The sequence below is a fragment of the Lipotes vexillifer genome, unplaced genomic scaffold (assembly GCF_000442215.2).
Source record: "Lipotes vexillifer unplaced genomic scaffold, Lipotes_vexillifer_v1.1 scaffold554, whole genome shotgun sequence".
NCBI lineage: Eukaryota > Metazoa > Chordata > Mammalia > Artiodactyla > Lipotidae > Lipotes > Lipotes vexillifer.
The window spans coordinates 2950969-2978779 of NW_006794635.1; the positions used below are offsets into that span (position 1 = coordinate 2950969).

The following is a 27811-nucleotide window of genomic DNA, read 5'->3' on the forward strand; positions in this document are numbered from 1 at the left end:
GATTATCCCTCCACCCTTTACAACTCCCTCTTTTAAAGCACCTATCCACTCTCATTTTCCCTGCTGGAAGCATGGGCTTACGGAAGTTAAACGGCTTGCCCAAGGTCACAGAGTCGCTTGAGAAGATGTGGATGGGGCAACAAGTTATGAGAGTTTCTCGCTCCAACTCATAGGCCTTGTTCAAAAAGTTTGAGAATCATCGTTCTAGAACAGTACATTGTTCTTTAGCTCCTTCCTCCTTATTTTGACCGCATCAGTTCAAGCATAAATGTTTATAGATTATCCCTCCACCCTTTACAACTCCCTCCTAACTATTTAATGTCCAAATTAAGGAATCAGTTCAGCAAGTCACCATCCCTCCCAGGTACATCTCTTCTTCAACATCCCCAGTTCCTACTGTTCTGATCAACCACAGGTTTTCTTAGCACTATTTACTACTTTCAATTACCTAAATACAGGTGTCCCCCGCTTTTCGAAATTTCCCTTTACGCCACTTATCTTTTATGAAAAATGAACATTAGTACCTGTTTTTCCTAACTGAAAGAAATCCAAAGAGGATTTTCACTTTTATGAAAAACAATGAAAAGGGAAAATAGCATTCAGCATTTGTTTTGCAGTGAGCTGTTATGGAGGCAACGTGCACCCTGAGCATAGAGAGTAGCACCCCAAGCTCCTTCCCCGGGAACTACACTCAGCATCTCAGCATCAAGCCGCCATAACTTTGAACTGTGCCTGTGAGCATCTGCACTTTGTCTCAGTTTACCTTGTGCATCCGTGAGCTAGATGTGTCCTAGGGTGACTGCTTCTTCCCTTTACACCATTTCCATTTATGAAAGATTCCATAGGAAGGCTCTACTTTTGGATAGTGGGGAAACCTGTATGATTTACTTACCTCCTAATTTGCAATCTACCTTTACTCATGTCTTCCTCTAAGATCTTCTTGAACCAACAGAAGGAAAGCAGTTAGTGGAACTACACACTTAAAAAATGCTCCAATGGAAAATAAATAACCCCAAACATCAATACTAACGTCTACAATACTTAAAAATATATTGATATACATAGATATGTCCACGCAGAAAAACCCACAACCTACAGCCATTCAATTCAATAGACATTCCATTTAGAATCTGGGTTATGTAAGGAGGGAAATCCAATATTACATTAACACCTTGGAAGAGGCTCAGAGCAAGACATAATATTGTCTCTTACCTCAATTTTATCAGATGCCTGAAAGGGTGAAGCCATATGTTGCTGAGACCACTCCGGTTTCTGGAACCTATTAAGGTTGAATAGAAAGCCGGCACATTTGAGGGGCCTTGCCCTGGAAGACATTTTTCATATGAGGTGGTGATGGACTGGAGAGCCATTAATAACTGAATGAGATTCTAGTAAAGCACTGGTTTCTTCTTAGCTGTGTATCATTTGATATAAATGGTTCACGGCCAGAGACCAGGGGCTGGGCTGTGAGATAAGAGAAAATCTATATATTGGCCTCTGCCCCCGCTTCCTGGCACAGAGTTCCTAAAACTCTTATACTATCCTAAGTGATAAGAACAGTAGGATCCTCTCTTGTCTTTTACACAGTAGTTCCCCCTTATCCATGGGGGATACATCCCAAAGCCCGCAGTGAACGCCTGAAACTTCTGGGGTTTCCTATATATATGTACATATTATACAGTTGTAATTTATAAATTAGGCACAGTAAGAGATTAACAACAATAACTGATAATAAAATAGAACAATTATAACAATATGCCATAATAAAAGTTATGTGAATGTGGTCTGTCTCCCTCAAAATATCTTACTGTACAAACTTAATGCCGTTTTCACCTTAACTAAGTACTTATCATGAACTGTGGCAGTAACTTTTGCAGTTTAAAGTACAACAGCAAAACTAGCACGGATTCCTTTTTCCTTCTACACAATTTCACAGAGAAGATTTGTTCTCATGGTAGATCTTAGCAACCTCGTAATTTGATTTTTTTTTTTCCTTTCCTTGTTAAGACAAGAACTTTCACCCTTTCACTTAAAGGAAGCATTTTATGGCTTCTCTTTGGCACACTGGAATTGCCAGCATCACTTTCCTTGCGCTTTGGGGCCATGGCGAAGTAAAATAAAGGTGACCTGAACACAAGCACTGTGATCCTGCGAGAGCTGATCTGATAACACGGAAGGCTACCAAGTGACTAACGGGTGGGATGCGCTGGACAAAGGGATGATTCACGTTTTCAGCGGGACGCCTTGAGACTTCATCACACTACTCAGAACGGTGCACAATTTAAAACTTATGAATTGTTTATTTCTGAAATTTTTCATTTAATATTTCTGGACCACAATTGACTGCGGTAAGTGAAAGCTCAGAAAGCAACACCACAAATAAGGGGGGGAACCACTGTATTTGTCTTTGACCCTCATCTCTAACACGGGATTCCTAATACCCTTGTAAATTCCTAAGTAATAAGAGAACCAGGAACATTTTTGTTCTCATGAGGTGACTCTGGGTGGGCTCCTGGATGAGCGCCGGTCACCAGAAAGACTCAGCTATGATAGAAGTTTGGAATTTCCAGCCCCACGTTCCACCCTCTGGAGAGGGGTGTGGGGCTGGAACTGAAGTTAATTGATCATGCCTACGTGAGAAACCTCCATAAAATCCCAATAGCAGGGGCTTTAAAGAGCTTCCAGGTGGGCAAACACATCAACATTGGGAGGGTGACAGACCTCAACTCCCCATGGACAGACATTCCTGTGCTCAGGACCCTCCCAGACCTTCTCTCACCTTCTGCATCTCTTCCGTCTGGATATTCATCTGTATCCTTTATCATATGTGATCTACTCTAGCAAACTGATCAAGCCCAGGGAAGGGGTCTTTGGAACCTCTCATCTATAGCCAGTTGGTCAGAAGGACAGGTGGTAACCTGGGCTTGCCACTGGCATCTGAAGTGTGTGTGTGTTGGGGGACGGAGGGAGGGATCATGTGGGACTGAGCCCTTAACCTGTGGGATCCGATGGTGTCTCCAGGTAGACAGTGTCAGAACTGAGTTAACTTGTAAGACACTAGCTGGTACTGCAAAGAACTGCTTGCTGTGGAGGAAAATCTCCATGTATTTGGGACCAGAAGTGTCATAAGTGAAGTGTTCTGTGTGAACAGTAAAGGAGACACATAGGAGAGAAAGACAGTAGGGAGGAAGTGAGTTTTTTTCCTACACAGGAAAGAAAAACCTGAGTTTTTCCTTTACAGAATCTGTCACAGTTCATACAGCAGGTGTCAGCCTGATTTAGCCTTGCTGGATGTCTGTTTCTGCCAAGACAGTGACCTTGATGAACAATGAACTTGTGTGCAGGGATGATGTTCAGAACACCTGAGAACAAGCGGAGCCTTCCATAGCTCAGCTGGTAGAGCAGAGGTCTGCAGAACACTTGAGAACAAACTATTTTCAAGAACTGTGCAAATATCTAACACTTTTGACTATGGATAAAATAACTCAAACCCATGAAGTCACTAGAATACCTTCCTATACTGAAGAAACAACAAAGTTTTGTTATTATATACTTTTAAAAGTATTATATAATTGCATTTATTTTGCTGTTTTTAAAAATTATTCAGCCTTTTCACTAACTTTGGTAAGACTTCCACTTAACCTGTAGTAGTATAGTTTTATCATCCTCACCCAAACCACTCTTGAATATATGAATAAGAATACGTTCATAACACAGCTTCAAACACTAGGATGATAAACGTGTATGGGCACACATCTTCCATATACTGGGGTAAAACCTAATGAAGCAGCATTAGTAAATTGACAATAAAGCATAGATTCCTTTCTGTTTTAACTATTACTGTTAAAAATATACCTAAAGTGGGCTTCCCTGGTGGCACAGTGGTTAGGAATCCGCCTGCCAATGAAGGGGACATGGGTTTGACCCCTGGTGCGGGAAGATCCCACATGCCGCGTAGCAACTAAGCCCATGCGCCACACTACTGGGCCTGCACTCTAGAGCCCGCGAGCCACAACTAGTGAGCCCGTGTGCCACAACTACTGAAGCCTGCATGCCTAGAGCCCATGCTCTGCAACAAGAGAAGCCACCACAATGAGAAGCCTGCGCACCTCAACGAAGAGTGACCCCTGCTCACCGCAACTAGAGAAAGCCTACACGCAGCAACGAAGACCCAACGCAGCCAAAAATAAATAAATTGAATAAATAAATTTATTAAAAAAGACATAAAAATTATTTTAAAAAATATATATATATACCTAAAGTGTATTCAGGTATTTTACTACCTCACCTAGACTGATGTGAGCTGAATCCTTCTTTCAAAGTGAGGATTTTATAGAGTTAAATATTAGCATTAAGTTAGGAGAAAGGAAGCTCTTTCTCCAAGACTAGATTCAATGTTAGGAGAAGGAAGCTCTTTCTCCAAGACTAGATTCAATGGGGCCCTTAGACAATGGGGTCCACATCATAGCAAGGTTGTCACTAGATTTGAACATTTCTGTGCTTATCACTTTTCCTCAGTTTCATAACTAATAATTTAGTTAACATTATACACTGAAGTGCCTGAGCTGCCTGAATTCTAAGTTTTTAAACCTCTTCTATTCTACCTTTTAGTATAGTAAATAATTTCTTACTCATTTACAGCCGGCCCCATCTATTCTGTGTTTCTTCATGTTCAGGCCATTCCACTAGAAATAAGAAGACAGCAAAATGCCAAAGCATCTTATAGTTACTGTGCAAGCAACAACTTTACACCTGCTGGGCTGAGCAGACAATTTAAGAGAACAAAGCACAATGAAGTTTCTATTTGCTATCCACAATATTTTCTTCTTTTCCAGTAATTCTGAATGCTTGTTTTAGGCAGCAAAGAAACACGGATGCACAGGCAAGGAAGGGGAGGGGAGGGGTGAGGGCGGTTCTTTCTACCCCTGCAACAAGAGCTGTGGTTCACGGTGGCAGCGAACAGCTTGCCTGCAGAATCACAGGCTCCACAGAAAGCCTCCATTAAGTGACTGCTCACAGAGTGCTGACAAGCACATTTACACCTACAGACAGTACTTCAGTGTGTGTGCACGTGCACACGTGTGGTGTGAGCAGTTAGGAAGCCCTGATGAAAGTATAGTCCAAATAATGAGAAACTGCCATTATTTTAGGTTAAAAAATAAATATCAGTGATTTCATACAGTTCAAACTGAATTATAAAGACAGTTATAGATTCTATATATATTTAACCTAGAAGTTTATAAACAGCTGCTGACATATCACAATTATGACACAATTTTTTAAAATCTTGTTTATAATTTTGGATCCCAATATTCGTTTACCGAGTTGTTTGTTGGCAAATCTGTATAACTGCCTTTGTCTGGTGATCTAAATTCCCATATTAAAGGCAATCACAATTAAAATAAACTTTAGGTAGGATACAGAAATAGCAATCCAATTATCTATTAGCTTCTGACTCTTAATAGACACAAGTTTGTTAGTCATCACACACACACACACACACACACACACACACACAACTACTCACTCATAATCTTCACCTATTCATCTTTGGGAAGAAGAAAATAATTGGAAGCACCCAAGTTACAAATGGTAGTTTGGTTCTAGTCATATAATTTAATTTACTAACTATTACAGCTGGATTAAAGGTAAAAACAAAGTAGTTTCTCTTCTCCAATTATGTTCTTTGCTATATTTGAATCTTTTGTGTAAGTAAATTCTAGATTTGACATGAGATGGTAGTGCATTAAGTCTTCAACTTACAGGCTTATTTTCAAACTTAAATTTTTAAACTAAGAAATTTCAGTAAGAGGAAGCCAGCATGAAAACCTCCTTGAAGACCAAGAAGACACGTGATAGACTGAACATTTGAAGCTACTGACAGCAAGTTAATCATAATACTCTGATCATGTAAGTATTCAGCTTTGCTAGTGCGGAAAATAACCTATAGTTTTTGTCATGATTTAAGGAAGAGAAAGGACAAAGAAGAAATTATCTATGCTAATCCTGTCAAACAAATTAAAAAATAAATCCCCTAAACTCTGAGTCATTTTCCAAAGTGGAAAATCGAATTCACTGAAAAATACATGCATGGCTCTAATTTCAGGCAAGAAAGCTAAAGCGAACTATGGTGGTTCATGACTCAAGCCAAAATTTATGGCAGGGATGAAAGAGTTCATGGAAAGCCTCAGGAAATTATAGAAAAGCAATGTTCATTCTATTTCCAAATGGAGGTCAGTCTGGGTTCTCAGTATCATTTATTTCTAGGACTTAGCTTTTATCTGGTTTGCTATGATTTTCCAATCACTAGAGAGTTGGATAATTTCAGGGCAACAGATTTCACTTTAATAATATCTCTTTTTATTTTCACTATCTTTTACCTATTCTCTTCTGATCTGCTACATCACTCAGTTATTCCTCTATGTTCTCTCTCCCTACCTTATACCACACAATTGAGACCTCCTGCTCTGGGAAAATGACTCTATTTGAACTTTTCCACATGTGGCTTACATTTTCTTTCTCTACCACCTGCAAAAGGTCTGGCACAATAAGTACCCAGTAATGATACCTGGAAAGCCCTTCATAGTTTTTTGGGGTTTTTTTTAAAGCCACTTTCAAAACATTGCTTGATATTCACCTCCTTCATTCATGGAGAGTCATTTAAGGTCAAATTCATCTGCATCTGTTTGTTCACTTAAGGTAACCTTAGAATACATTCAAGTTTGCACTATGTAATGTGACGAAAGAAACGGAAGAACAGCTTCAGGGCTAACAGCACATTTTGGCTTCTGTAAGAAACTTGCTTGCTTGCTTGGGGCGGGAAGAACCGGGTTCCTGATTGGCTGATTCAAAATTAAACAGCTCCCTCCCGCCTTGGGGACTTCCCGTCCTGTGAAGGGTATAAAGGCCTCGCCCGACTGTTAGTCGGGGTCTCACTCACTTCTCTCCGAGTGGGACCCTGTCCGGACAGTTTGTGTAAGCTTCTATACTTGTACTTGTATAAATCCTTTGCTAATCTTTCTGCTTGGTGTTGGTGATTCTCGGGTGTCCTTGGTTGGGACACGGGTCGCATTTACCGGGGAACTTGACTCCAGGCGTGTGGCTCCCGGACCGCAACATTTTGGGGGCTCGTCCGGGATCGGACAGTGGAGGTTAAAGACCTGAAACAGGGTCCCTCCCTGTCTTTGGACTACTCGAAGTGGAGGTTAAAGATCTGAAACAGGGTCCCTCCTCCGAAGCCACCGCCTGCTCCTTTGGGTAAGTTTGCGACCCTTGGCTTGCCGGCAAGAAACTAGGAGACTCCATCAAGGCTTGTCGGACGCGACGTTAAGCCTGGAGTCAGGAGGAGTCCCGGGACGCCGCGATTCCTCCTTGGGAATTCAAAGTCGGTTTCGATATTCTTTGGTCCCAACTTTGAACTGGGATTGTGTCAAAACCTGTTGTTCTCTCCTTCTGTCTTTTGTCACTCGTGTGTGCGCTCTTGCATTTGCTTGGACACTTTGGCTTTGTGCTTGTGCTAAAACTTTTAGCTCAACAGGAATTTAACAATGGGACAAGGTATGTTCCGGATGCAGACCCCCCTGAGCCTAGTTCTGGACCACTTCAGAGACTTCCGCCAGATCGGCAGGGAATTCGGGGCCTCTGTAGACCCGGAAACCCTCCGCACCTTTTGGAATTGGAATGGCCGGCATTTGAGGTGGATGGCCATCCGAAGGTACGTTCTTTCTTCCGGTTATAGATGCGGTGGAAGATATTGTCTTTAAGGCACATGATGATCAGATTCTTTATATTGAGTGTTGGCGGGGTCTCGTGGAGACACCACCTGACTGGCTGAAGCCCTGGTTGCCCCCGCCGGGAGCTACCAACAGAAAGGAAATAAGATCTAAAGATAACATATGTGCCGCCAAGATGGGGGACGGGAAAAAACCTAATGTTAAAAGCTCTAAGTCCCCGCCCCCTCCTCTCGTAGGGGAGGGAGAGGAAGAAGAAGAAACCCCTCCTCCCGAGGCGTCTGCACCTCCCCCTCCCCATGTCCCTCCCTCGCGAATACCGGCCCCGATGACGACATCCTCCCAGGTCGGCCCAGGAGACCGCATACCCGGTCTAGAGATCACTTGACTGAACCGCGACCCACTGCTCTGCCTCTGCGGCAACAAGCACCTAGTCCAGGGGAGGCACAGCTTTTTCTTACTTACGCCCCATTCTATAATTGGAAATTACAAAATCCTCCATTTTCTGAGAAACCACAAGCGTTAACTCACCAGCTGACCTGGGATGATTGTCAGCAATTGTTACAGGTTTTGTTTACCACAGAAGAAAGAGCGAAAAAATCATGTGGGGGGCCCGTAAACAGGTACTTGGTCCAGATGGGCGGCTCACCGATAACCCCAACCTAATTGAAACCGTGCTCCCTAGTACCCGACCGGAATGGAATCCTAACACGGAGGAGGGACGAGGGGCTTTGGCCCGTTTTCGCCAGGCTCTGTTAACAGGACTTCGGGCGGCAGCACGAAGGCCAACTAATATGTCCAAGGTTACAGAGGTGACCCAGGGAGCCACAGAGTCTCCAGCCGCCTTCCTGGAAAGGCTGATGGAGACTTATAGGCTATGGACCCCCATAGACCCTGAGGCACCAGAAAACAGGCGGGCGGTTAACTTGGCCTTTGTGACACAGTCGGCCCCAGATATCCGAAGGAAATTACAAAAATTAGATGGTTTTGAAGGGAAGAACTTATAAACTGAGAAGAGACAGTTAAGGCAGGTATTAAAAGAAAAAGTATTCTCAGTCACTAGGCAATGTGTGACTTGTGCACAAGTAAACCAAGGGGACGACTCAAAACACCAGGAACTGCATCGGTATCGAGGCAACGAGGCAGGCCGCTTTTGGGAAATGGACTTTAGCCTGATAGGAATTTTAAAAGAGGCCTTCTCCCCTAAGCTAAGTATTAAACAAAGGGGAAACCTTTGAGATACAAATGTCCTATCTGGTCTTCTAAGAAACCCTTATCTCTGCCATCTTTTTAAATGCAAATTTAAAAAAAGAGGGTAAAGTAACTTAACACTTGACTTGTCAAGGATAAATAGAAATCCCAAGTGTCTTTTCTATAAGCACTAGTAAAAAGGATTTAGCCATCTAGATTGGTGACCTTGATTTGTTCCATCTGCCAGAAGCCCAATTTGAATCCAACCCCTTGTAACTGATAGATTTTATGTTGTACCTGACTCAAGACTGAAATTTTGGAATGGGAACAATGAGACCTCTGTGTTTGTATTTTCATATGTATTTATATGTGTGTTGTAGGTGTATGGTATTGCCAAAAATTAATTCATAAAAGAGCTCTACTTAATTGGCTTTTAAAAAAATCAAACACTTACATAAATACTCAGAAGTAAAAAAATAATCTGGCCAGAATGAATTTCGGGTTCATGTCATCTGAAAAATATTCAGTACTAAACTGATATCTGGTATTGAAGGTGGCTTAAACTTGTTGGTTTAATATAGACATGTCTTTAGAGTCATCAATGTTGAGTATAATACTTCTGTTGTACCTAGGTTTACTAAAGGTCAAATAAAACCTTATTCCATCTGTTATAAATCTGTCAACAAGAAAAGTAACTCAATGTAAAAAAAAAAAAAACTTTAAGGAAGGTATGATGTATGTTTTCAGTAAAAAAAAGGTGGGACAAATGAGAATAAAAAAAATACTGAAAACAGTAATACATGATCAGGATTTTCTATGATTGGACTGAATTTAGTTGGGTAAATGGACTTTATTAGGAATGGGCTAGAACAAGACTGGATTTGGTTTCTTCCCCCAAAGTATTCTTAAAATGCTGCTTTTGACAACAGACTGTGAGTTTCTTTGCATTTAAGTGATCTGTATTTGCTTTTGAGATCTTTTGTAACTTTGGTTAAGGAATATGTATTGTCTCACAGTGACCTATGATCTTATTTGACCAACAGTTTTAAAACTTTTTGACAAACTTCCCAAATATCAAATATTAATTGTTTCTTTTGATTTCCAGTTAACTTTGTGATACTTTAGAGGTCCCCTGAGGTATCTTAAAGAAAAATATTTAACTAAGATTACTTGGTATGTTAAACGTAATCATTCATAATTCTGGTTATTGTAACCAAGTTTCTTTATTGATTCCGAGGATTTGGACTGGATACAAAAGAAAAAGGGGGGAGGATTAGATAACGAGAAGGAAGGAAAGATATGGATTACAGGGGGCCACTGGGACTCAACGCTGTTTTTTGGACCACGGGCAGGAAGGTCGACTTGGGCAAGCAGGCAGTCACCCACTCCTTCCTGGTCATGCCTGACTGCCCCTGTGGGGGCAGGACGGGGATCACCGAGTTTCTATTCCTGAGAACATAGGCCTGATGTTGATTCGATGCTTGCATGAGGGAACGCATCTGGGATCTACAGGGTTACATGAACTGTTAAAAACTCGTTTTCGAATTCCATAACCAGTTTCCTGAAGTAACCTTATTACAATGTGTGGATGATTTACTTGTGGCTGGAAAAACTGTGCGGGATTGTCTAACAGGAAGAAAAGGCCTAGTAAGGTTACTACAGGACTTGGGCTATAAACTCTCAATTTTAAAAACTCTCAATTGAAGGGGCTTGGATTTGTCAAAAACAAGTGGACTATTTGGGGTATATCCTAGAAGGAGGACAGAGCACTCAGGCCATCCTGGCCTTGCCAGCCCCTGCCACAAGGGGGGGAATTGAGAGAATTCTTGGGAATGGCGGGCTATTGCCGGCTCTGGATACCCAGATTTGCAGAGCTGACCAAGCCTCTATATGATGCCCTGGGGGGCGTTGGCCGGAGTGGCCCCGAGGCCACCAAGATTGGCTGGGCTGAGACACAAGGGAGGGCCTTCCAGGACATTGGAAGGGCTCTTGCCTCGCCTTCTGCTCTGGCACTCCCCAACCCTGATGTGGGCGAGCCGGGGTGGCAAGGGGAGTACTAACTCAGAGGCTTGGGCCCTGGTGAAGGCTGATAGCCTGTCTCTCTAGACGGCTGGACCCAGTGGCCTCCGGGTGGCCCTCATGCGTCAGACAAGTTGCAGCCGCTGCCCTGCTAAACCTCGGCACTGGAAACCTTTTGTACAAAAACTGAAAATAAAATTTCCGGAACCCACATTGCCACCTGGAGACTTAGTCTGGGTAAAGAAGCATAACCCCCAGACATCGGAGACTAGGTGGACTGGACCTCATCTGATTGTGTTGAGTACCCCGACTGCTGTTAAAGTCGACGGTGTCCGGACTTGGATTCATCATAGCAGAATAAAGAGAGACTAAACCACAGAGGAACCAGAAGAGCACTCCACAGAATGGAAAGCACAGGCTCACCCGCAGGACCCCCTAAAGCTGCGCATTATTCGCAAGCGATTTTGGGCTGGGGTCCTATGTTGCTCTGGGTGGGACAACGGGGGCAAGTGGGAGGATATCTTTTTTTTTTTAATGTGGACACTTACAGACGGATTGACTGGGCAAACTTGAGCCCAAAATGAAACATACCTCCTGAATACGGAAGACCAGGAATCAAGGATTTGATTAGTTCCTAGAAAAAGGCGGGGATGTGATGAAAGAAACTGAAGAACAGCTTCAGGGCTAACAGTACATTTTGACTTCTGTAAGAGACTTGCTTTGCTTACTTGCTTGGGGCAGGAAGAACCGGGTTCCTGACTGGCTGATTCAAAATTAAACAGCTCCCTCCCTCCCTGGGAACTTCCCGTCCTGTGAAGGGTATAAAGGCCTCGCCCGACTGTTAGTCGGGGTCTCACTCACTTCTCTCCGAGTGGGACCCTGTCCGGACAGTTTGTGTAAGCTTCTATACTTGTACTTGTATAAATCCTTTGCTAATCTTTCTGCTTGGTGTTGGTGATTCTCGGGTGTCCTTGGTTGGGACACGGGTCGCATTTACCGGGGAACTTGACTCCAGGCTTGTGGGTCCCGGACCGTAACAGAGACTTAGTCTGGGTAAAGAAGCATAACCCCCAGACATCAGAGACTAGGTGGACTGGACCTCATCTGATTGTGTTGAGTACCCCGACTGCTGTTAAAGTCGACGGTGTCTGGACCTGGATTCATCATAGCAGAATAAAGAGAGACTACACCACAGAGGACGTGGACACTAACAGACGGATTGACTGGGCAAACTTTAGCCCAAAACGAAACATACCTCCTGAATACGGAAGACCAGGAATCAAGGATTTGATTAGTTCCTAGAAAAAGGGGGGAATGTGACGAAAGAAATGAAAGAACAGCTTCAGGGCTAACAGCACATTTTGGCTTCTGTAAGAAACTTGCTTGCTTGCTTGGGGCGGGAAGAACCAGGTTCCTGACTGGCTGATTCAAAATTAAACAGCTCCCTCCCGCCTTGGGGACTTCCCGCCCTGTGAAGGGTATAAAAGCCTCGCCCGCCTGTTAGTCGGGATCTCACTCACTTCTCTCCGAGTGGGACCCTGTCCGGACAGTTTGTGTAAACTTCTATACTTGTACTTGTATAAATCCTTTGCTAATCTTTCTGCTTGGTGTTGGTGATTCTCGGGTGTCCTTGGTTGGGACACGGGTCGCATTTACCGGGGAACTTGACTCCAGGCGTGTGGCTCCTGGACCGCAACAGTAACTTGCTCTTACTGGCCTATTTCTTGATACAAGTATTCTTCAGTCTCATGTTTGTGTATGTTCTTTCTTCCTCCTGGGAAAATAATTTCTGATGCCTTTAATTTGTTTCATACGACAATACCTAAAATAGCCTTCTACACACAGTATGTACTCAAAATACAGCTTCGTGATACTTCTTTGAAAATTAAAATACTATCCACAAATATATTTTTATAATTTTAAATATTTAAAGATGCTAAACTGAATACATGCAGTTAGTTTCTTCTGACTCCTCCCTAAAACAACAGCAAATATTTTTTTTTTCTATGTGTGTTGTTTTTTTAAGGCCTGGCCTGCAAGGACAATAAGAACTGAAATAAAAAAGCAACAGAAGTTTGGGAGCTGACAAAGCAAAGAGACGACTGGTAACTGACTCAGTAGAGTCCGTAAAGCTAAATCCTAAGCTAGACAGACAAAAAGCCAAAAGTCAACCCATCTGTAATATGAGATCCTTTTGAGGCTCAGAAATTGACAGGACCAAGTATCTCTAGAATCAGAGTAAAGGCAGAGCTAAAACCAGTTTCTGGAAGAAAGTTCATATATATACTAACAAACGTAAGGTAGATAGCCAGTGGGAAGCAGCCGCATGGCACAGGGATACCGGCTCGGTTCTCTGTGCCTGCCTGGGGGGGTGGGATAGGGAGGGTGGGAGGGAGGGAGACAAAGAGGGAAGAGATATGGGAACATATGTATATGTAGAGCTGATTCACTCTGTTATAAAGCAGAAACTAACACACCATTGTAAAGCAATTATACCCCAATAAAGATGTTAAAAAAATAAAAATAAATAAAAATAAATGGGAATTTAAAAAAAAAAAAAAAAGAAGCCTAGATGCCTCCTCCCCCACTTTCTGAAGTCCTCCCCTACTTCACACAGCCACATGACTGATTCTCTCCTATTCTGGCAAAGTATCAGTATTTTGCTCTCTCCGTAGAGGGCAAAACAAAGGGTCTCTAGATTGGGTATATGTTATAGGCTGAACTGTGTCCCCCTCAATTTTCAACGTTAAAGTCATAACCCCCAGTACCCCAGAAAGTGACTATATTTGGAGACCGTGTACTTTAAAAAGTAAGTTAAAATGAGGTCATTAGGGTAGTCCCTAATCCGATGTGACTGACGTCCTTATAAGAAGAGGCAATAGGGACACAGACACACGCGGACAGAAGACCATGTGAACACAGCCATCTGTAAGCCAAGGAGGGGCCTCAGGAGATGTCAACTTTGCCAGCACTTTCGTCTCAGACTTTTAGCCTTCAGACTGTGAGAAAACAATTTTCTGTTGTTAGGCCACCAAGTCTGTGGTACTTTTTCACAGCAGCCTTAGTAGACTAATACAGTATATTAGGCAAGAAAAAAAATAAAAGAAATTAAGTTTACAGATATCCGAGCCTTATTTTCCCGTATAACTTCTGAAATGCTGGATGTGAGGTAGAAGACTGTTTACCCTAGAGACTCTGACAAAATAACTGGCATCAGACTTTTCCTGAAGAAACTATCCAGCCACATAGTAAATATCACTGTCAACAAGCTACACCCACATGCACAGAGTTTCCAATCAGCTTTTAGAGTTCCACCCTGAAGTATGAGCAGATGGTCAAGGATCAGCAGACATTCAAAGAAAGCATCTAATATGAAAGACGGACCAAAATAAACAAACTGTAAGAATAGAGGCTACACAGGGAGACAAAAACTCTCAAACACTATAATTCTTAAAAAGAGAAGATAGAAAATAGGATGCTAGAACAAAGGAACAAAAATCAAAAGAGTTCTCCAAAGTTAACAATATGAGAGTAGAAATGAGTAACACAACAGCAGAGCTGGAAGACACAGCTGAAGAAATCTCCCCAAAAGTAGAAGAAAAGGACAAAATTGAAAATGAGAGAGAAAAGACAAGATAATTAGAGAACTGGTTAAGAAGGCTTAAAGTAAGACTATTTCTAGAAAGTAAGCACAGACCAGGGAGGGAAGAAATATCAGTATTCCCCAGGCCTGAGGGTCTTAAATTTCCATAATGGAAATATTAGCAAAGAGGATGAACATTTGGCACAGAAGTTGAAAGCAGACCCCCCATTAAGGTATATCAAACCGTGAAATTTCAAAACACTTGGAAGAGGCAAATCCTACCAGTTTCCAAAGAGAAAATATGGAGTGCGTTCACTTTGTGAAAATTCATCAAGTAGAACACTTGTAATATGCACCTTTGCCTATAAATGTTATAGTTACATAAAAAGCTTTAAAAAATAAAGAAAGGAAGGAAATGAATGGTATCATCCTTTAGGAATAAACTCAGAAACTGGTTTAGGTAATCAGAGAGACAGTAAATGTGCCTTCTCTAACAGAAAAAACTAGATGTGCCTACAAGGCATAAACTTAACTTGTTTTTGCACCTTTTATTAAAAGAAAAAAACCTCAAGGAGTGAATGGTTGGACAAGAATTTGAGTGGGTTTCTTCATTTAGGTATCATTACCTAATGACCTCTGCTATGTCTAAACATTAGATAGCAGAGTCAGAAATTTAATTTCTGCTTTAAAAAAAAAAGGACGATAACAGACACAATGTCCCTTTTCAACTCCTTAGAGAGAGATATAAGGACCCTTTGGCTCACTGCAAGTGGCCATCCAAACTCTGATACAACTGAGCCACTGACACAACATTTTCATTAACCCAGGACTCAAAATAATAGCACAGCCTACCTGTATCTTTCTTTGGAATAAGTGAATTATGATTCTCCAGGAGATGATCAAGGCATTTCCAAGAAGTATTCTCTTTTTTCCTCAGGACAATCTCTATTTTTCCCACATTCTCAACAACTCACACTGAAAAGAAGATAAATTCCATTTGTATTCATTGATATTAAATATAATATAAATATAGATTAATATATTATATATATAATATATATTATAAATATAATATATATAAAATATTATATATAATATAATATATATTAATATATAAAAATTTATATATAAATATAAATTAATATAATATATAATATAAATATAAATTAAATATAAATATAATCTTTCTCAAACAACCCACATGTCCCAATCAGATATGAATGACACTGAACATTTGTGAGATAAGTAAAATTTTGTGTACATGTTCAATTTTGTTCATAAACAAAATTGTTTATGCCTTATATGGTGTTAAATCCAGTTTATGTTAGATTCAGATTAACTTCTTTCAAATTAATTTATCAAGGGCCAAACTAATACATAATGCTAGTTTTCATACAAGCTCAAATAGAGCCATGGCAACTAATTAACACATAGCTTAAAAACAAACCTTAAATATACAATATCCAAATTAGCCATTGAATGGATCCACAAAAGCAGATGTAATTTATACTCTTTAAACAGTTCTTGGGATCTGAGGGGTTCTTATGAGTGAATTCAGTAAACCAATATTGAGCCTAATAAACATAGAAAAAGCTTCAGGAGAATGAATCCCAATAAAGTGCATGTCAATCTTTGATAATTAAAAATCTTTTAGATTCTCTTTTTATTTTTGAAAGTTTAAAATAGTTTAGAATACATGAGTACACTAATAAAATAAACTTTTAAAATTGATTAAATTTTATTAATTGAATGTGCTTTTAAAGATCTAAAATATATTTCTGTCTTTAGAAACAATCTGTCCTTCCTCACTGCAAACACATAATTCAGTAGCAATTTAACAACTTTTAAACACAGATTAATCAAATAAATTCAATTCAATGAGCACTGATTTGAAGCTTAACAAACATAAGAAGTCCTTGACTTTAAAGTGCTTAATTTATACAATTTATAGAACTTACTATGGTATAAAGAAAAGGGAAGGTATAGAACCGGTGTAAGGTACTCTGACAATACTTTAAAACAAGAAACCACATGTATATATGAATACAGAATGGAATATTATTCAGGCTTAAAAAACGAAGGAAATCCTGCCACTTGCAATGACGTATGATAAATCTAGAGGGCATTATATTAAGTTAAATAAATGAGACAGAGAAGACAAATAGTGTATGGTATCATTTATATGTGGAATTAAAAAAAAAGTCACACTCATAGAAACAGAGAGTAGCAAAATAGTGCCAGGAGCTGGGGCAGAGGGAGGGGGGAATAGAGAGAGCTTGATAAAAGGGTACAAACTTTTAGCTACAAGATGATTAAAGTCTGAGGATCTAATGTATAACATGGTGACAACAGTTGATGACACTGTCATGTATAATTGAAATTTGCTAAGACAACAGAACTTGTGTTCATATGCATACACACACACACACACACACACACACAAAGGTAAATATGTGAGGTGATGGATGTGTTAATTAATTTGATTGTCTGAATCTTTTCACAGCATACACCTTTATCAAATCATAATGTTGTACACTTTAAATCTTTAAATATATTGTAATTTTGTCAATTATATTTCAATAAAGCTAAAGAAAAACAAAAAAACAAGAAGCCACCATTCTCTGATGTCTTCTATTGCTAAACAGCTGTGTAAAATCCACATTGTGTATTTACATGCAGAAATATTCATAATTTTATGTGCTCTGTCAACATCAAATATTTGAATATATACACCTAAGAAAAATTTGTCTGGTCTGGTCAAGTATATTTCTACAAGCTGCATGTCAGGAGTAGGGCCGGAAGGAAGAATGGGGACAGGAATCTTTTTTCTAAGGAGAGGGAAAGGAAAGGGCAAAGAGATGAGATGAAAAAGGGGAAAGAAAAAAGGCGTGGGAGGAACTGAAACCAGAGGGAAAAGAGTACATTTAAAACAATGTATTTGCTTGTATAGAAAACATCATGTCCTTGTCTGCAACATGAAAATATACAAATGAATAATAAGACAAATGCTGTCCACCCCCTCCATGTGTGTGTGTATGTATATGTGTGTGTGTATATGTACATAGATAAATTATTTTTGGTAGCTTACCAGAAAAATCTTCCTGAATCTCATGACTTAGGGCTGGAGAAAAAAAAAAAGTTAAGATTCAACTTCAGTTCCTATGGTCTACAAACACCATATAAGATCATTTAAATGGTTCTTCCATGCACCATTTCAAATCTCTCAAACATAGCCTGAGAAATCAAAAGAAAGAAACTGAACACAACCAAAATACTGTATACAATATTTTGAGACAAATTACTTAAATATGTATCATCAATTTTTCCATTTCTCTCCCTATTAATTAAGGAGTAAATACTCAATTGCCCACAGGTGGATAACCCACACTGGTGCAAGGACAGTCCCAGATTGACAATGCTACAAACCAAGAAGCGAGCAAGGCAGGGAGAGATAGCACGTGAAACACACATACTCCATGGTGTGCACATGCGTGTGTGAATATAGGCTGGGACTGGGTCTAGCTCAGCGTTTCCTTTCTTACTGTTCTCTAAGTTGAATATTCATTCAGTTATTGAAAAAGAAAATTATTGGGCATTTTCCAATAATTTGGAAAATTATGTGTTATGCACTTTCCAGGTGTTACAGTTATCACAGTTAGTAAAAGAGAAAAATCCCTGCTATTATTCAACTTCATTCCAGAAGGGGGTGATGCAAGAAGTATTTTTACAAACATCTGCTCTAAAGTTTACTGTGTTAATATAGGTACGTGGAACTTAAGATTCTGCATTATTTTAGTCCTTCTGATCTAATATTAGCAACCAGGAGTATCACATTTTTGACTGTGGAATTTTTGTTTGTTTTTTATATGTGTGCAAGATACAGTTAGCTACAGTGTGAACAGAACTAGCCATAAAGTATTTGAAACATAGTAAATGCTGACACAGAGGTCTTCCTTAAAGAAAAATCATGACAGAGCTAATGAATAATGTATACTTTTCTAGACATCTGAGTTTTTGATTAAAACTTTCTCTAAGAGACAATATATATTAGATCTTATGCTAGCAAAAAATAGGGTAGCATGTATTTCTAGAAGAAATGTTTAAGATTTGAGGTTGATTAGTGAATGGGGGGGAAATAAGAAAGAAAAATCATTTATCAACTCCAATCAAATTCAGGACTAAAGGTCCTTCATTAATATGGTAATGCCATGAGCTGAATCGCGAGTCATCTGAGGCCTGGAGAATTTCAGTCTCTGTTTTGCAAAAGTAAATGAAACGTTCTTTACATAAGAATATGTGCTTAAAATACAGTTTTCTTCTTGCTGTTTTGGTTTGTTTCATTTCTACTTTCTAACTAGAATAACATTACCTTCTTTAAAGGAGAAAAGGATGAACTCCTAGAGTCATTACAGGTGAGAAATGGATTAAGAATCTGCTACCTTGATTCTAGAGTTTAGTCCTGATTTCTTTCTGATAGATCTGTAACCTCTCAAAACAGACAGAAGTGAACTGTATGGTAGGTCTTTGCCCATGAAGGGACAGGCAGCTGAGGGGTACAGTGTAACCTTGCGGCTGGCAAGAGACAGGCTGATAGAACAGCGCCTGGTGATGCCTACTCAGCAGGAGCACATGACAGGCAGGCCTCCGGAGATTTATTTGTAGGTATTAAGTTACAGAGTCTCACAAAGCTGGGCCAACAAGTATTTCATATGATTATTGATTCTGATCACACCTAATTGTTTAAACTTGGGAAAAGTGAGGTTGTACTGCCATTTGCTAACACTTTCCTTAGTATAAAGAAATATAAAAAAAAAATCAGAAATGACAAACCAAAATGACAATGGCACATAAAATATTATAGGTACTGAGACTCTACACCAGTAACTACTATACCTAAAGGAAACAAAAGTTGTTTCCATTAATACAGAATAAGGTACTTACCAATATGTATAGGTTATGAATAATCCTTGATAACTTTCTGCTCTAAAGGAATCATCCCCGTGATCACCTATTACAGAGTCTAAATTGATATCCTTAAATGGAAATAGAAAAGAGAAAGATTAAAAAGTAAGCTTTTCACCAAACTCCTATTACTCTACTTTTAAGATGATCAGTGGAAGTTCATATGGTTCTTATTTACAGAACCCACAAGCTAAATACACATTATTCCTGTTTTTTGTTCTCTCATACAACCCAGTTCCTCTCCTTCAAAGCATATATCACAATTTTAACTATGCATTTGTCTATGCTTAATGTCTACCTTACACGCTCGTCTTTAAGCTCTAAGTGTAAGGGGCAGAATACTGTCTTCAGAATATTGCTCAGCACCAAGTAGGTGCTCAAATATTTGTTGGATAAATAATTTTGAAAAAAAAGTTAGAATCAGACAAGAAGCCAAGATAGGTGGGAGGGAGGGAGACGCAAGAGGGAAGAGATATGGGAACATATGTATATGTATAACTGATTCACTTTGTTATAAAGCAGAAACTAACACACCATTGTAAAGCAATTATACTCCAATAAAGATGTAATAAAAAAAATTCTTCTTCCAAAAAAAAAAAAAAGAAGCCAAGATATTTGTGTTCATTTTTATCTTCCCACTATTATGTGACACTGCAAATAACACCTCAAGCTCAGCTTATCAAAATAATAATAATAATATTAAATTCACTAACAAATTTTTAGATGTCTCTAATTTCTACATAGTTTTGGTGCAAGTTATTTTGATGCCTATCGTTTACACCATACTCTGAATACATTATTCCACGTAGAAACCTTTCCCCTTCCCTTAATCATCCATCCTCTGCACTTCACTGATATCACCAATGAGAGCACACAGACCCCAACCTCGCCAGGGCCTGTCCTCTTGGTTCAGGACTGCTTGGTTAGGAGAAAATACTGAGAGGTAGTGGAAGGCGGGACAAGCAGTGCATCTCTGGGCCTCTTGGCTCTTTCAGGCAGAGGCTGGTCACTTCTGCAGAGCCATCAAATCCTGCTGCAGGAGTAGGAGGCACTCACCAGCTCAGATGTGGTTCTGCTACTACAGAAGTAGCAGGAGTTCTCAGAAATTCCTAGCTGCCAGAACTTGTCTTTAAATCTCCACAGTTCCTCAAGTGTGGGAGCCTTGTCAGTTGCTGGAGGATGTGTCTGGAGATGTTGTAAGTTGCCTGCTTATTTATCTGATTTCCCAGCTGGACTGTAAGCCTGGGGAGAGTTCAGTCTCTATGAATCTGGCCCATCATTAGATTCCTGAATTCTACGATGGTGTTGAAAATGAAGCAGGGATTCAATAAACACTTAGTGAATGAATTAACTCCTTAATTTTAGTTTTCAGAGGGCATTAACTGAACCCCACATACTAAGCTCCAGAGTACAGTCTCTCCTGGCTCTTGAATTCCAATTTAAGTGCAGGAAATTAGTTCGCATGGTGAAGTTAAACTGGGACTCTCACTGCTGTTATCCATGCTTAAACACAAACAAAAAAAAAATCACAGAAGAGCACATAAAATATGCTTCTTCCTAGTCTATTTTTTCCCTAAGATGCTATGGCATGGTTGTTAAGGGCATATACTATGGAACCAGCCTGCCTGGGCTCAAAACGCTAGATCTGCCACTTACCATGTGACTTTGGGTAAATTACTTAATTTCTGTTTCCTCATCTGTAAAATAGGGGTAACGAAAGGATCTACTTCAGAGTTGCTGTAAGTTAATACAAGAAGAGCTCTTAAAAAAGTACACCTGCGCATAGCTAACATTTATTATTTACTTTTTTGTTTTTTCTGATCTTAAAAATGTACCTTCTGTTTAGTATATATGACAATGGTGACTAAAGCTTCTGTTTGGAACCAGTCGTAGCTGTAAAATATTTTAAAAAGAATAAATAATCATGTGCAGTAACATATTAAATCATTAAATATATAATTTTAAAATATATACAATTTAAAAATATAAAATATGACACAATAAATACATGATTTAAAACATATAGTTCAAAATCTACAGTGAGAAATATATTTCTCTAGGTAAAGTTGTTTTTCTAAATAATCAGTGGTGTTACCATGAAATAAATAATAAAGCAATTATTTCTCAATTTAAAATACTTATACTTCCATATGTTCCAACTTGGATAAAAACAAACAACATCCTTGACAAGGCACTTTTTATAAAGGTTACACATCTAAAATTCCTTTTATCAGAGCAGTAACACAACATGTTTTCTGAAGGAGCATAACAAAATCTACATGCTTATTACCTTCACTCCTCCTTATCACAAATATATTATTACTCCTCAAGAAATTAACTCACCAAGGATACTTAATGGTCAACAGTAAAATCTTAAGGAAAAACTAAGTCTTCGGTTTTGTAATAGCTATTGATCAAATTGATTCTGTTTTTGCACTCACTACCTGTATACAGGCCCCCAATGTGAATACTAGGAGGTATCCTGAGGCCCTTAACTTAAAATTGAATATGAAATAATTTAACAGGTATAACAAGTAGAGCTGGAAGCTGCTGTTATAGACTCACAATAGGGGGAAAGGTGGTAAGAGAAAGACTACAAATAACACACATAACCCTAAGGGCATCTGAAATATCATTAACAAAAATATACATGGATTGCTTAATTTACTAAGACAGGGTACAATACATTTTGAAGGATTTCCATTAAAAACTGATAAAGCAAACTAGACACACAAAAAAATAGAATAGTTGAATAAATTATGGATATTCTATGATCAATTTCCATCATATGATAGAATACAGACAAAAAATGATTTTGCAGAATCTTTCATGACATAGGAAATTGATCATAAAATATACTGTAACACCATATTATCAAAATAGAATAGTATGAAAATAGGTATGACATGAATAAACTGTGTGGAATAAACCAAATATTAAGAGTCTATATCCAGGGTTGATGGGATTACAACTGATTTTATCACTTTCTTTTGTATTTCTATTTTCCAAGTTTTCTACCATGAATATATATTTTATAATCAGAAAAAAATAGTTCTTTTTTAAAGCTGTGGTGTTTAAAATGGGTTAAACTTCAGTTATGTTAAAACTTCATATTTATGGAACAGCTCATTCTCCAGCAATGCCTGATAAATGAGGCACTACAGTTCTTGTGTCAAAGAAGCATAATTAATATAATAAGCAATAAATCAAACTTAGAGCCATTTTGTTAACGTGTATATTTTGGTGTAGAACTGATTACGCTTTAAAAAAGTAAAACAAAGGGGCTTCCTTGGTGGCGCAGTGGTTGGGAGTCCGCCTGCCGATGCAGGGGTCACGGGTTCGTGGCCCGGTCCGGGAGGATCCCACATGCCGCGGAGCGGCTGGGCCTGTGAGCCATGGCCGCTGAGCCTGCGCGTCCGGAGCCTGTGCTCTGCAACGGGAGAGGCCACAACAGTGAGGGGCCCGCGTACCTTACGCTTCAAAAAAGTAAAACAAGGATGCATACCTTGGAGAACTAGGTCCTTCTTTGGCAAGTGGATCTGTCACTTGGCTCTTGGGAAGCATGCCTTCACAAAGAAAAACAAACAAAATAGCTACAGTTCATCCATGTAGCATTTTTCATTTTCCCCCCCATCTTTTCAGTAAACTTCTTATTGAAATATTATGAAAGGACACAAGTCATAAATGTACTACTCAATGGATTTTCATAAGTAAAACATACTCTTGTAGCCAGCACCTCCCTGTGACCCCTTCCACTCAGCACCCCTCCCCCAAGGGTAACCACTATTCTTTTAACATCATGATTAGTTTTTGCCTGCATTTGACCTTTATAAAAAATGGAATCATAAAATATGTTCTCTTTTGGTCTGGCTTTTTTGGTCCAGCTCTATAGACATTTCAGTTAATGTCAAATCAGCATGATTAATAGTAAACAATAAATCAGGTCTGGAGCTTTCTGAGATTTTATCCAGGATGCTGAATGCACCAGTAGTTTGTTCCTTTTTATTACTGTGTATTACTACACTGTACGAACATACCATATACTGGAATGTTTCATTCTCCTGTTGGTGGACATTTGGGCAGTTTTTAGCTATTACGTATAGTGCTGTTATAAATGTTCTTGTACATGTACATATACATTCTTAAAGAACATCCATCTACATTTCTGGTAGGTATATAGGACATGTATATGTTTAGCCTTAGTAATTACTGCTAAACAGTTTTCCAAAGTGGTCATACCAATTTACACTTTCTACCAGAAGTGTATGGGAGCCCTGTTGCTCCACAACCTTGCTGACACGTGGTATTCTGTCTTTTTTCATTTTAGACATTCTTGTGGATGTGCCCCAGCATCAAGTTTTATTTTTATTTTTTTAAAGATTTAATTTTTAATTTATTTTTGACTGCATTGGGTCTTCATTGCTACATGCGGGCTTTCTCTAGTTGTGGCGAGCGGGGGCTACTCTTCGTTGTAGTGCACGGGGTTCTCATTGTGGTGGCTTATCTTGTTGCGGAGCACTGGCTTTAGGCACACAAGCTTCAGTAGCTGTGGCTCATGAGCTCTAGAGCACAGGCTTAGTAGTTGTGGTTCACAGGCTTAGTTGCTCTGCAGCATGTGGGATCTTCCCGGACCAGAGCTTGAACCAGTGTTCCCTGATTGGCAGGCAGATTCTTAACCACTGCGCCACCAGGGAAGTCCTCAACATCGCATTTTCAAGGCTCTGGTTTTCTCATTGTTTTCAAAAACTCTGAGAACACGTAAGAGCTCCAAAGATACTATCAGTGATACTATCAGACAAACAACTTCAGGTGTTACATCACAAATTGCATAAAGTAGTCTACAATAAGACAATCTTTTCTAGTTAAAAAAGAAAAGGTAATTCATCTGGCAATCCAGTTTATTAGCTGAATTTCTATAACTTTCTTGTGCAAACAGGGAGAAAAAAAAACCCAATTTTTAAACATACATTAGTAATACGGTTCAGTCAGAACAGCCCCGTACGTGCATTTCCTAAGTGTCATACCAAACTTTTTGGGGGGGTTAGTGGCAGTGTCAGTCATAATTCCAAGTCATACTGAACGGCTGAGGAAGCCAGAGCTGCTGAGCCCAGAGGAGGGGAGATTAATAGGCTTGGCTGCTCAGCATCTGTGTAGACACTGGAAGAGCACCTGGTGCCTGAGGGAGGGACATGTTCAGCCTGGCCTCTGAGGGTGGAACTCCTAGTCACCATGAGTATTCAAGCTGAGGGCAGATGAACACATGTTCAGGGATGTTATAGAAGGGATCATGGTAAGAGTCAGGGCTGTTCGATGTTTTGTGACCCCCTAGAGAGGTGGGAAAGGGAGGGTGGGAGGGAGGCTCAAGAGGCAGGGCATATGGGGAGATATATGTATGCATATGGCTGATTCACTTTGTTGTACAGCGGAAACTAACAACATTGTAAAGCAATTATACTCCGATAAAGATTATATAAAAAAAGAATGTAAACAGTAATTACACTCCTGAAAAAAATCTATCCTATAAAATAAAAACATCAATATATAAAGATTAAAAAAAAGGAGGGCTGCAATAAGGGATCTACAAAGTTCTCTGCCAAATCCTCTAAGCTTAGGCAAGTAAACACATCCTTTGTATAAAAAAATATCTAAATACCCCAAATAATTCTGTGAGGCAATATTGTACACAGTCATGTGAATATGATTCATTTTTTACTATAAATGTATATGACACCGTTTAAGAGTTTCTTTTCCTCATTATAGTCTGTACAGTGGTTTAGAAAAAAAGTTAGGTAAGAATATTGTAACATCAGCGAGAAGATCAGTTAATATTATTGAGTTAAAGATAACAGCCCTCTTCTTGAAGTGCTTTCTTCCGAGGCCTGAGGAGAGAAATAAGGCTGATAAACAGATGGCCTATGCTTTAAGTAAGAAATTTCATCTCTGAAGACTGAAGGCCATTTCTGCAGGTGTTTGTCTCCCATTTCACTGGGTTTTTTTCCTCCTTCTTTGGACATTTTTGTTCTAATATCTTGTTTAATTTCTTTAGAAAGCACATAAAGACCCAAGTTTTGTCCTGGTCATCATATTCTAAATTAGCCAAAACTATCCAAAGATTAGATTAGATTAGATTACACTTTATATATGAAACATACATATTAACCCAAAGAAAGACACCTTATTATCTTTCCTATCTAAGTGAGCAGTTAAAATGATTATTATTACTCCAAATTTAAATGGCCAAAATGCTGAAACTATGTTAAGACTTTCACTTGTATATCAGTGCAATCAATCATTAGGGGTACAAGCCAGAAAAAAATTTAATGGGTGTTTTCTTTCAGGATGGCAGCCAGCTCACAAATCTATATTATATTTTGATCACCACAAGTTTTATAACCATATGTCAAAATAAAATGCTCAGCAAGTTGCCAGAGTTTAAAAAAAAAAAAGAATGCCAAGCTAACACAAAATATTCAAGTAGTAAACTAAATTGATGGACATTACTTTTAAGGTGACATCATCTTGTTTTGTAGAAAAAGAAACTGAAGTACGTATATCAAAGCTTTCAAATTTTTTATGTTCTGATTTTCAATCAACCAGAGATCCCATAATTACTACCACTTCCCTCACATGCCATAAAATACCCATGATTAAGGAGGTCAGATAACCATTCTTTTTATTTTCCCCTTTTAACCTAAATAAGTTCATAGCTGAAAGGGATCTTAACAACATACACCAAATTATCATCCGCTCCCCTCATTTAAGGCTGAAAATCTGAGGTCAGGACTTGAATGAACCCCACAGCTCTTTAGCAGCAAAGCCAAGATTAAACTTCATCTTCCCTGAAACTAAGCGCCATTTTTCTTAACATGCCATTGTGAGAGATAATACTTTCTGAAAAGACACAGGACCTGAAAACCATTTAAATTATTACTCAAAATCAGCTTTGTTTTTCAACTACCAGATGAAAATCTAGTCATTAGTTTGCAAGGGATCACTGATGTCCCTGCTTGCTGACTTACTTTCACACAATTTCATCTGTCTTTGCTACTGCAGTTGTGATCATTTGTTTTATCAATATCTTAGAACAAATAGCAAACTCACAGTAACATAAGTAAATTAAACTTAGTTTCAGGATACAACATAGTTGGCAGTTTGATGTATCTCATTTATCATGTAAAACAATTTGTTTTTATCTAAGAGGCTCACAGATTTTGAAAACTTGTCCCCAGGGAATTTGTTTCTAGGGAAAAAATATGTCATCTCATATGATTACTTCCTGTCTGATGTGAATTGATTTGAACCTGTCAGAACTTTATGGATCCTGCTAAGTTATTCATTTTTTTCTGAGTCTTTTTTTCTTTAATACAAGAAGTATCAGTAGGAAGAGAACATCTACCTAAATGATCTAAAATATCTTTAAAACTCCACTAGTGTACTTTTGCAACTCTTTTTGAAAACTGAGTCACAGAAATAAGAGAGGCTATAATTTTTATTGTTAAGCACATTTACATCAGAGTTACTTTAGGCACATGAGATACTTTCCTCTCTAACAAGAAATCTAACATTCTGTCTTGATAACTAATTCCATCATTTCGTCAGCTCCATGGTCAAGAAAATTTGCATCTTCTTATAATATTGGTTAGACTGCATTACTCTGATCAGAGCCTCTGCTTTCTAGAAAGGTCAGAGTCCTTTAGAAGCATGGAGCTGTGATCTATCAGCACTCAACTCTTCTTTGGTAAGAGGGCTGGAGACAATTTTTAATTGTGACCCCAACCTAGTTTACCTCTTCTAAGTGGAGCCACAGAAGGATCCCCTGGGATGAGGAAAGTTAAAAAACAAGCAAGCAAGCAAACAAACAAACAAACCCTGTCTTACTATCATACTCATTCATTTAAGAAATACCTGTTGACCATCAACTTAATAGGGATACTGACACAATATGAAATCCTTTGGATAAAATGTTAGGAAAATACGACTATATGTTCAGTTTGCTTATACATGCGTAAAGATGATTTGGAAGGATACACAATAACACAGTTACCTGCATCTGTGCACAGGAGGGAAAAAGGTAGGTGGGAGACAAAGGTATGACCATGGCACTTCTCATTCTGGAATCATGTAAATGTATTACTGAAAAAAATAAATAAACTAAATTGAAAACTTCAATATGGTCTTTTCAATATGATATGATATGATAAATGTTTTAAAAGATATATAGAAGGTGGTATGGAAGCACAGGATGAGGGAGGGAATTGCTACTTGGAATTTGAAAGGACTTCATTGAGGAAATAGTATTTTAGCTACATTTTGAAAATATGTATGC

General features: G+C 39.0%; 1 protein-coding gene across 1 annotated transcript in view; it reads right to left on the bottom strand.

The window, feature by feature from the left end:
- Positions 1–27811, bottom strand: part of LOC103079455 (cytochrome b5 reductase 4) — a 64992-nt gene that overhangs the window by 20952 nt on the left and 16229 nt on the right. Inside the window, 7 exon segments of the mRNA XM_082931410.1 lie at positions 15376–15498; positions 17612–17644; positions 19465–19499; positions 19501–19556; positions 21321–21378; positions 22991–23051; positions 25217–25246. Of these exon segments, the coding sequence (XP_082787536.1) occupies positions 15376–15498; positions 17612–17644; positions 19465–19499; positions 19501–19556; positions 21321–21378; positions 22991–23051; positions 25217–25246 (396 nt within the window).